The following is a 12,136-nucleotide window of genomic DNA, read 5'->3' as shown; positions in this document are numbered from 1 at the left end:
AAGAGCACTTGGCCAGTTGAGTAACGTTGTGGAGAAATTTCTAGAAAACGAAAAGAAAATCAGCCGCTTGTTTGCGCCCATAATGTTTACCAGCATCATCGTAAACTCGTGGTGGAACCAGTTTAAGTGCATGATTCAATGGTTTCTTTCTTTCTGTATGTAGTACCTGGTGGCGTAGCGTAACGTGCGTGTCGGGTGAGTCATGCATGCATGGCGAGGGCGACAGCGCGGCCGGCAGTTGTCGGTCGCCGACGGAGGACGGGGCCGAACCGAACCGACGGCGACCACGCCCAGCACACTGTCGCTGCCAATTCGAGGAGACCTGTTCATGTTGTTATTACCTCCGTTACTCATCGTTCTCACGTTTACTACGACCATCTCGGCCGAAGTTCTTTGTAAGTTCCACCCTTTTTTTCCTCTTTTTGAAAAAATGACCTACACTCTTATAGGCTCTTCTAATTCTCCTCATTATTTTTATTACCATCTTTTTCCCCCTTTTTTTTAAAAAATGAACTCTGCTTATATATCCCTCTAATCTTCATCTTTATTATCATTATTAATATTATTACCACCTCTTTTCTTTTTTATATGACCTCCGCTTATAGCTTCCTCTAATTTCCACCTCTTTTTCTTTTTTTTATATGACCTCCGCTTGAAGGTTTTTCTAATTTTTATCTTTATTATTATTATTATCATTATTATTATTGCCTTAATCTTAATTGTTAATTTTTATTATTAACCCTTTCTTCTTTATCTTATTTAGGTTAATTGTCATCTCAATTTTCATTCTCTTATTTTCCTATTCACTCCTTATTTATTTATTTGTTTATTTATTCATATAGAGCATGATGATGCACCGAAAGAAAAAGAAGATATACTCTTGAACTGAGTCAAAATATTCTGAACGAAAAAAATTGGTACTTAATTGTTAATTTTCATTATTATTCTCTTTTTTAGTCCTATTTATCCTAACTACTAACTTGATTTTCATACTCTTATTTTCCTCCTCATTCCTTATTTATCCTTTTTTTTATTTATTTGTGTACACCATAATGATCCACCGAAAAAAGAAGAAGACACACTTTCTCCGAGTCAAAATATTTTCAACAAAAAAAAAATCTTCACTCAATTTATTGTCAGTGAATATGACGGAGTCATTTTTTGGCGGATAACTCGGGAAACACCAGGCATGAGCCGTGGTTTTTTTTTCACCGAAGGAATATCTTGAATGTTGTCCACCGATATCATTTCTTCTATTGTCGTGCACTGCAGAAAATCGATCCACATGCGATTTATCTCCTGCCTCTGGCATTTTATTTTATTTCTCGCTGCAAGAGGGAACGTTTAATCTTCCAAAAATAATTTTTCACACTGGATTCTGTACTTTTTCTATAATAATATAGGTTTTTCGCCAATTTCAATTAACGATCCCCAATCATATTGATGATTCGATTTGTTTCGGGAATATGATTCCGTGTTTTGTTGAATTCGGCATAGGTTTATGCGCAGAAATTTGAATAATCCTTCTCAATGACGAGTTTAGCGGAATTAACCGCAGGCCGAGTGTTCGAATGTTTGGTTAACAACAGGTGGTCAGAATGATCGAGGAGTTCATTCGTGGGATGAGTCATCTTTGGGCAGCTTTTCCCGAGAGGGTTATATTGGGATTGTGACGAAAGAGGGGAAAAACAAAAAAAAAGCAAAAATGTTCAGCTCAAGGAAATTAATTGAAAACTACGTTTCAACATGCCGAGATTCAAAGAAAGTCGAACATGAGCAGAAATGTTCGCTTTTTTTCTGACGAATTTTTGAATTTCATCGTGGGTCACCGAGAATTTCACAGAGTACCTCATTATTTTCGATAATCTTTTTTTTCTCCTTTGGAAATATTGCTATGAATGAATGCAAGGGTGGCATCGATGAAATTCCAGATTAAGGATGAGGCCCGGATTAAGTGATTTTTAGATTTTTAGTGAAACAAAAATTAAATCTCTTTTGAATTTTGTGGTGAAAACGCACCGCCACTACATTGCGTCTACGTCGAATCCCATTTATTTTCTAGCAGACTTTCGAATAGTGATCTAAAAAAAGCTATACTTGGTTCCTTCTTAGGGTCAGGTAACGTGTTTTGCTCGTAAAATCAGGAAAAAAAAACAACTTAATAAAATAATGCAATATAATATATATACAATATAATATATGATACATAATACAATATAATATAATATTACAATACAAAACAACAAAAAGAATAAGTCGGAAAAAATAAAAACAAATACAAAATAAACCGACAATGAAAGGATTTCCATGCCATCATTTTCTTCCAATTCTTCAGTGCTCTTCAGCTCTTCAATATGTCCTTCTCTGGATTTGCTTAACGCTACGCTTTTTGACTCATCGCGATGGTGCATTGCCTCTAATGAACCACACAAATCTCGTCTATTTACTTCGCATCTCGGTCACGAATGTTTACATCGGGAATAAACTGCTAACCGAAACGAGAGAGAGAGATTGTTCATTGGAAGCAACCAGAAAAAGATCTGCTGGTGTTCCTATGTCCGAATTCCCATCACTGCCTTCAGAAAAAAAGCAAAAGCTTTACGGGACATCTAGTTCTCTAGAGAAAAGCAGAAAGAAGCAGAAAAAAAGCAGCAAAGCAGAAAAGGCGGAAAAATTCCTTTAGTTGTTTTGAACTGTTTTTCTGAGAACTACAAACGTGAATTTATATTCTTCCGGAAGAAACTTCTCTTCGACAGCGGGGCACGCCTGAAAAGTGACGTAGTTCAAACGAGTGCAGTATGACATAAATTTCAGTCACACCGCCCACTCATCAAGGCTCTACCACCCCTCACCTGGCACTTTTTTCACCTTCTCGTTTTTCCTCTTTACCTTTTTTCTTTTCTCATTAACTATGTAGTTGAGAAAAGTCCAAGAAATAAAATTTAAAAAATAAAAATAAAATAAAATAAAAGGCAAAAATAAGAAAAATGAATAAAATTAAAAAAAAAGAATTAAGGACACGATAAGGTAATTTGTTGACTCACAGCCGACATTACTGTAAGAAAAAGATGTTCACATACTATTTGAAAGGTTTAAATACTTCAAAAAAGCCAAGTACTTACCATAGAGGTGCAATATTCACTTAGCATAAATATTTTATCAGTGAGTAATGATTAGGATTAAAGTAGTGTATTTAAGAGGGGTGATGTTGATCAGTTCTCTTGAGGTCCCAAATCGGTGAGGTTAAAGGCAGAAAGATTATCAGGAAACTGACGATGTTGGAGTCTCTATGGAAAAAAAAGTAGAGTTCGAGTGTAGATTTTAAGGATGAGCGTAGTGAACGCTCAATTTCCCCTAAACGTTTTGAAAAATGGCGTGAGAACTGCTTTAGTTCCTACCAGATACCTTAGAACCCTCGTTCGGTCCAGTCTAGTTCTCTTAACACCTATTTATTGATTTTACTTGAACAGACTGCTAAGGGTACCTAATCGATTAATTGACCGTTCGCTCGTGGATGCGTTGCGTGAGCAAGGGTGGCGCTTTTTCAGGATGTATCAAGTCAATGTCACGATCGTACATTTTGCTACTACAGTAATTAATCCCGAATAGATGAAATAATTGATCATGGAATGAAAACCAATGTTCAGTTACTGAGAGGAATTATGCTCCTCTCATCTAGCATTAATAATGTTTATAGTCGGGTTAAAACGACATGAAGCACGGTGAAGTCACACGAGCGGTCACGTGTCGCGTTGCAACGCGGTTCGCTTGGCAATTTGCCAAATCTAGCCAAGTAACGTCAATCCATATCGATATTAGCCGCAATTTTCTGTTTGTTTCCATTCTTTTTTGTTTTTCATGCCTCTTTTTTTGCATATTTATTCTGTTTGCTGTATTTCCGTTTGTTATATAGATCTATATTGTATCTACACTGCTTTTGTTCATGTATCAGTTTTGAATCTTGGTTCAAAAATGCATTTATTTCCATGTTAATGCTCTTTTTTTTTGTTTGTAAAGTAGATGAAGAAACAATAAAAAAAACATTGGCATAGAAAAAATATATAATTTTGAAGCAATTTTCAAAAAACAGATACAATATAAATCTATAAAACAAAAGGAAATACAGCAAATATAACAAATATGCGAAAAAGGATCATAAAAGACGAAAGAAACTAGGAAGAAAACCAAAAAGAAAGAATAAAAAACAAGAAACTCCGGGAAAAATCGATTCGGATGAGGGCACTTGGCAACAGTTGGCGAACTGCCAAGCGAACCGCTCGCAGGCCGTCTGCGAGCGGTCCGAAAACCGCGCAGCTCCAACTCGACCGCTCGTGTGATTACATCGTGCTTCATGACGTTTTAACTCTACTGTATGTGTTTTAATTGTGTGAGCGAAAAAATCCAAGTAAAAATAAACCTCTCAATCCTGATATTCCTAAATGTTTCCATTCCAGTTTTGGAACTTCCCGAAGGACCCACTGATTGGGAGGATGAGACCGAAATGCGTGCTCGTATCGCGAATTATACGGCTGAGAAATTCTCACATGACTACCATAATTGGGGTAGAACGGAGCCGAAACGGAAGAAGATGGTCAATAAAATGGCGTTGAGAGAGAAACGAGACGGTGGTCTCGTCTCGGGTCCCATTGCCACCGCTGTTGTGACGGGAATGATTGGTGAGTGATTTTTTCGATCTTTTTCACGATTATTCACAAACCGGTTCTCGTTGAAGCATGTAGTTCTGTGTTCTTTGTGCTTATCACTGAACATCTTGTGACCATTGGTATCCAGGGTCAGAGAACATCTTGCAAGCACTGGTATCCATGGAACGCGGTGACGCAAGCACAAAAAGCATATAGCAGACATTTTTCATGTGCTAAGCGATTTTATTTGCTTTACAACAGCTGTCGCAACAACCATCTACGTAACGTTTACGTAGTCGCATGTTTTTCACTTGCGTCGCACCCTTTATTACGCTGCGTATCGGGTCGTTTATTGATGTTTTGTACCCGTCGTCTAACATACGGCTAAAATCAAAATAGGCCATTTTGAGCCGATTTATGATGCAATGTGTGTCCGAGGGATCCCGGGGGTGAGATCCTAGCCGGACCCAGCTTCGGGAAACTACGAGGGACAGCGCGGTTCCGGCCTTGCCACCTTGAATTCCATTATAAATGACTCGATTGCACATATGTGAAGCAGTAAAGACCGCGCATGTAACGCGGAGATCCCAAAGAAACCCCGGCGAATTTTTTGAAACCGCCAAAACGTAGAGAAATACGGTACTTTTGTATGAAAGTTGATGTTCCCGCGGCAAAGTTCAGGACACGCTGGCTCGTCTCAACAATAAAAAGCGACACAAGTACTTTATCAAATAATTATTTCGAAATGTCGATTGAATCGAGCGCGTGAGGATCGTCCGGACAATTAAGGACGTAGCGTGACTGAAAATATGACTAGAACACTGAATGAAGAACGTTCCTCTTTTTTTGCGGTGAATAACGCAGTACATACGCAGATATATCTCGTGAGAAATTCTCTACTTAGTTCTTCTGACCCATGTCATAATTTTCTCGGAACAACAGACATATCTCAGACATTCAAATGCACATGAGATCCTAACACCCCAATTATTTCACGGATTGATGACTGACAATGGATTGAAGAGGGTGATCCCGTTCATTTCTTCCTAATTGCGGCCTGGAAGATGCGGCACACGGCTGGCGCGCTCCAATCGAACTCGTTGCAGAAAATGGCGCCCTGGAACGCTCGAAACCGCATCTTTCAGGCCGTTTTTTTTACGGGAATGAGGAAGAAATGGACGGAATCACCCTCCTCTCCATAATATACAACCCCTTATAGGTATAACCCACCTAAAACCTGCACCACCTCAGATTCGTGGGGTGATACCTTTAAAAGAACCTATGATATACTTGCGTGATCAGTCTTTGAGTGAAATTTCACCATATTTTGTTGGTGTTCTATATTTTTTATATTCTGGTAACAAAAATTCAATCATTTATCCATCACGAAAATGACAACAGAAGAATTCGAGAAATTATGAAATTTTATTTCATGAAATTATGAAATTATTATGAAATTTATGAAATGAAATTTTTTCAAGGAATGACTGCCCGAACAGTTTCGGAGCTGACAAATTTCCATCCTTCACAGTCGGAAGGAGGTTGTACATGGTTCGGCACAGCACCGTTATGTAATTGGCCTTGCCCTTCTGAATATGATTTTATCCGAATGCATAATGGAAGGTAAGTCGAGAATTTCTTGTTGTCGTTATATCATTAACATTATCTCCGTAATTATTTGAAACAGTAGACTGAAAGTACGTTCGGAGAGATTTTTAAAGCTATCGACGCGCAAGTGCAAGAATCAGAGGACAAAACTGACTCATAATGAGGAATTCTCACGCGAATGCTACCGTAATCCAGTTTTTTTAGGGGCATTTTTGCTCTTAAATTGATCCGAACACGAGGCTGCTATAATCCTTGGCTAACGTTTTTGTGAGTCAGCCTTCTTCAGAGCTTGGAGGGGGGATATTGAAGGTGATTCATCCAAAGAAATGCCCTATAAATAAAGATAAAGAAAAAAGTAATAAAATAAAATAATGAAAAAGGAATAAATAGAGAAAATCCTAAGTCTACTGTAGATCTCATAACTACAAGTGGAGATGTAGATCGTACTTTCGGAGAAAAATCGTACTTTGGCTAATAATTCCACTTTTTCACTTCATCCCACGACTAGTGGGAAAAGTCTTCAGGCTCCGCGGTTGAATTGACCCCTCTCTGAGTCCTCGTCCTCTGATTCTTGAACTAATGCGTGGCTTTCTCCATTTTCGAAGTGCTGCCTCTACAGTATCCCTTCCCGAATCCGAAATCTACTATAAACGTAACATCGAAAATCTTTCGGATCCCATCGTGATACGATAACGTCAGATGAGGTGAATTTTTCAGATGCTCCAATATGTGGTTCAGCGGTTTCTGTGTTCCAGATGATAGTTTTGGAAAACCGTGCTCTACCGTATTAGGAGGTTATTTTCACAAGCGATTTTGTTGCAAGTAAGTGAAATCGTTTCCGTTAATGTCAGCTGTTTACTATCGCAGCACTTTGCTGGCGCTGAAGAAAAAAAAAACGAGGAGTCCAGGAGTTGACTCATTTACGTCTGAGCGGTGAGCGGTTTCCGGTCCAGTTTGTTCCTTTTTTCTTTTGAAAGGAGCGAGTTTTTTCCGGTGCAAAATCTAGATTCGCGGACGTCAACAAAGGTGAGCCGCTAGCGCCCTAAAAATATTCTTACGGGACTAAAGATAGGGAAAGAGACTTTCAGGAACCTGCTTGAATTGAACAGAGCAGAACTCCTGGAATTGTATGTGAATTTCCAAATTCATGTTCTCATGGGGAAAAATCTTTATGGAAAAACTCGGAAAAAGGAAATCAAAATCTTTTCAGCGATATCTCAGCACTCCGTCAGAGCAGAGAAAATTTTTACCTCTTATTACGAAGAATTATGCCTGAAAACCGGTTTTCTCTTGGACTTTTTTATTTATTACATATTTTAAACGGTTTCACACAGCAGATTCGTCCACAAGAAATATTACAACGTTAGTCAACTTTTTTTATGATTACTAATATTTCCATAGGTAAGAATCGGTCGCAGACCTCAACCAATTTGTCCTTATAGTTCCCTTAGTACCTAGAACTGGATGCGGAGCTGTTGTATGTTTTTTAAGGTCCCATAAATTTTCACTTTTGCACTTTGCAGGTCGGATCCGACAGAATGTACATGGTCGGGTCGCTGGATGGGCGCAAACACTGCACATAACATCTACTGTAGATACGATAATGTTGGGAAATGTGGATCTATCGATTGTTCCATTAATCATTTCACATTAAAAGTAAGTTATTGAGCAAAAATAGAATTTTTTTTCGAACCACGAATGGTTGCGACGTAACGCGAGGATTTTTGGGAGAGAAGGGGACAAGAAAATGTGATTGAAAAAGAATGTGAACATAATAATGTAGCGTTTAGCATCTTCGCCACCGTTCTAACTTTAAAATGAAAAAAAGTCCTAATTATTCGGCATTATAAGTTATATTGAATGATGAATTCGTATGAATTATAAGCTGAATTAGAATCTATATGAACCACACATCATTATTCTCTCAATTTTCCCTTTTTACCTAAGGGAAAATTATTAAGGTGTGATTAGGGAAAGTAGGTGAAAACTTGCTGCCAGTGTGTGTTCTTTGTTGTCCGACTTCAAGGTCGACCATTAAAAATTAGTCGTCATCATCTAAATTTTTCTTTACACTACCCAATTCTTAGGCATTGTTCTCCACGATACAGATTTTTGCGATTGTGGAGAGTAATGTCAAGTACTGCCGATCCTCATTTTATGGTCTGAAGAGGTTATTCTCTTTATTTTCACTTTTTACTCAAGAAGAATCTGATGGAATTCTTCTTTAGTTGGAGTTTCACCTTTAGATTAGTCAGGTAGTGCTCTATTAATGAAAATTTGGAGTAAAACTGTTCGGATTAGTTGATTCACTTTTTAGATTCTCAGTTCAATTTTAACTTCATTTCTTTTTTCTCTCATTGGAGGTGAGCTGATTCCTGGAGCAGCGCTGGGCCGTCCCATGCAAATAAATCCTAATAGATTAATTCCATGGATATTCGAATGAGTCTCGTTTGCATTGTTTGATTTTTGAGATCAATTGAGATTGTGAACTTGCTCGAACCTCAGAATTGCTCGGCTCATGGTCGCATCTCTGCAAGGATTGGTCCATGTCCAACAAAAAGAAAAAAAACGAAAAAGGAATTGAACTTGACGAACTAATTTTACATAATTTCTGGTTTTTTTTTGCAAAAGAATTTTGATAAAATCAATAAAGTTTATGTAAAATTTATGTAAACAGTATCTCATTAAAAATACGTAAAATAATAATAGTAATATAATAACGCATTATAATTGGGATTGTACTTCAACGATATATTCAATATTGTTTTTCATGGGTAGCAATCCTGAAATATTTGATGGATTTTTTGTTATTGTTGTACATATGAAAGCTCCAAGAACTAAAAAATTAAATGAATATTTTAATTCCTCTAATTTATCAAATTATCTTTTTTATTTTACAGGCTCAAAACTCTTCAGACATCTACGGTGATCGTTGTGATCGAATTGATCTGTTCGGCTTAAAAGGAAAAGCTACTTGCGGGTACATCGCATGGTTCAATGAGGATGGTGAAATTGTAAATAGTTGGTATAAAACAAGGTGATTACTGTAGATAATTTTCGAATTTTTGGGTTATTTGCTAGGTTTTGTGGAATTAACAACGGCTTTCGTTTTACCAAAGTAAGCGAATAGTATCTCAGGTCACAGTAATGCCCATAATTACTATAACCGCTTGTTGTTCGCGTGGTCTTTCTGCTTAAAATTCTTTTTGCTTTTTTCTCTTCTTCGTACGTGTAGCGATTTTTTCTTCTGGGTAGCGAATTTTATCCATCAATGCCAGCATTTTCGGTTTTTTCCTTCCTTGAAATCCCAGATTTTTCGCAGTTTCTTAAAGTTCTATGTGCAATATGTGTCAAAGAATCGAAATCTCATCCCTCGTTTATTATTCTCGTTTTTTTTTTCAAATCAAATTTTTGGTGCTGTTTGTAAAAAAACATGGTGCCCTCGTACTAATACTTAAGTAAAGTTTTGTGGTGAAATTTTTAAGAAAAAAGAGAGGAGAGAAGAAATCAGAAGAAATAATTTGTAAGATGTTCTCGATTTCTAGTCCTTTAAAAAGTTTTATTCTCTTACTTTCTCCCCGGGTGCTGAACTTCATGCAGATTGTGGTATACGCGTACTATAAACCCTTTTCAAGGATATCTGCTACTTGATCTGATATTTTTTCGAACAGAAATGAGAAATTGTTATTTCGTACTCGTTGGGATCGTTGAAATCTGTTTAGAGGAGTTCACAGCTACAAATGTTCTCATGGAATTTCTCCTGAGATGGGCTGCTGACCAAAAATGGGGCTACCTATTAAAAAATTAAGGGAAAAAACTTGAAAGAGCTAAAAACAAAAGGTTTGCGGGAAGAAATGACATTAAATGACATTAGCATTCTTATGGATAGCATTATTATGAACATTAGCACATTGTTACGAGCGAAAAATCTTGTTTCATCCATAAAAATTCTGGAAGAAAAGCCTTTTGCAATTTCTCTAAAGAAAAAGTGAATGTCCGTGCTTTAATTGCATTCTTTCGTGTTCAGATTTGCAAATCGACCGATTGTTTTCGTTTTCCTCCGTCAGATCTCTGGCGTAGTCGCTTTTCCACGAATAACAGCTATGCAAAGTAGGTCGTAGTACTTACACATGCCCGCTACGCTTTACTGTTAGCACTGCTTATTGTTCCGCAAGCTGCACTTATTGTTCATGGATAATATTAGGCAATTACGGTAGTCGGTACGAGTTTAAAATAGGATTCCCAAAAATCGTTAAACTGTTAAAACGCCGTCCCGCGTCAACATGTAAACAAAACCGTAGGTGATACTGATCGGAATACTGAAATACCAGTTAGCTCGGTTAGCCTACAGGCTTAAAGACAGCGGATCCCAAAACTGACGTAGTTAGAAAACCTGTGGGGAAACATAGAGTTCGGGATTTACGGGATACGAGTATGAACGTAGCTCCACTCATTCCCCCTCAGTAATCGTAAAAAAAATAGCGTGGGAATTGCATTTCACCCTACGAGGCACGTTAGGACGCGCCCCTTATATACGTCCCGGTCCACTCAGCAGCCTATGAATTGATTTTACTTGAATCTAAGGCTGTTGAGAAGACCTTACTGATCTTAGACCGCTCGCTCCTCGTGGACGCAGTCCGTGCACAAGAATGGTTCGTTTTCACGTGCCTCGTAAGAACAAATGCACTTTCTCACGCCGTTTTTTAGGACGATTCAGAGGGAATGAGTGGGCCCAGGCTGACATTCGTAATCTACACTTTAAAACTCATATTTCCCCAAGGTTTCCTCATTACGTTATTTTTATGATACGCTGCCTTTAATCGGGTGTGCTTCCACGCGTAACCGTGATATAACCGGAAACAATGCGGCGTTACGGCCATTCTTTAAGTCAAATGAAAACGAAAAGAAGGACTGGGGTTTTACTCAAGTTACATCGCCTTTAACATAACACAGAGATAATTATTTGACGTTAGAATTTTCTCTATAACTATCACAGCCTCCTTTCAGTACATTCCTCTCCTCAAGCAGTTGAGTTGAGCCATTGTGTTTAGCGGTTGCTCTCAGAATGTTCTAATTTCTTCCTATCCCATCGTAATTATCTTTCCTGATTGTGTTCTCGATAAATTTTCTATCTGTGCACTGTACTACTATGTAAGGTAAGTCTTTTTTTCTTTAAAAAACCATTAGTTTGTTTTTGTACTGGGAAAAATGTTATTGATTTTACAGCGATTAACAAGAGAAAAATTTCTTCAGCAGGCCACATTCGAGGTGATCCGAGGTGATTTCCACACGGACTTCCATACGCGGATCTCAACTGACGTGTCGCCCCATCACTCGCCATGATATCAACTGGAGCTTGATAAATATTGTGTCTTGTTAATTTCCACTCAAAAAAAAATGGTCCTACACGGTACATGTGTACGAATAAACGAAAAAAGCAAAAAACTACCCGTATAACTCCAAAATTTTTCCATAAATTGAGTCATATTGTGAACGCGAAGAATCAGATGAATAGCGAAGATTCAAAATTCTATTTTCCCAATAATGAGGATGAGCGAATATTTTTACAATTTCCCATCATCCACATCCGGTGCTGACACTATCTGCTAGTCGAAAGAAGCCCACAATATTTCATTTTCTCTTCTTTCTACGAACTACACATACATACATCTTTTAAAATAACTTTCGGAAAGATTTTTCAAAAAAAAAATTGGCGCCTTCCACTATGACCGAGGAATCATCCATTCTGGCAACGATCCTGATTTTTTCCGGAGGTTAGGGCATTGCGAATTAAAGGCAGTATGCCACAAATCTGATGTAGTGAGGGAATCTACGGGAAAACCGAGAGACGAGTTGTAGATTGCGGAATCAAGAGTGGTTCCGCT

The 12,136-nt window shown here is 37.9% G+C and overlaps 1 protein-coding gene across 1 annotated transcript; it reads left to right on the top strand.

The window, feature by feature from the left end:
* Positions 1-202: 202 nt before the first annotated feature.
* Positions 203-11,523, top strand: RB195_000183 (uncharacterized protein; the record flags this gene model as incomplete). The annotated part of the gene is made up of 7 exons (XM_064196374.1): positions 203-395; positions 4,455-4,676; positions 6,125-6,266; positions 6,969-7,073; positions 7,775-7,907; positions 9,152-9,288; positions 11,505-11,523. The coding sequence occupies 7 exons, from the start codon at positions 203-205 to the stop codon at positions 11,521-11,523; spliced, it is 951 nt and encodes a 316-aa protein (XP_064052255.1).
* Between the last annotated feature and the right edge of the window lie 613 nt (positions 11,524-12,136).

The sequence above is a fragment of the Necator americanus genome, chromosome IV (genome assembly GCF_031761385.1).
Source record: "Necator americanus strain Aroian chromosome IV, whole genome shotgun sequence".
Taxonomy (NCBI): domain Eukaryota; kingdom Metazoa; phylum Nematoda; class Chromadorea; order Rhabditida; family Ancylostomatidae; genus Necator; species Necator americanus.
Note: the sequence above shows the minus strand (reverse complement) of the source record. Positions and strands in the feature narration are given on the sequence as shown.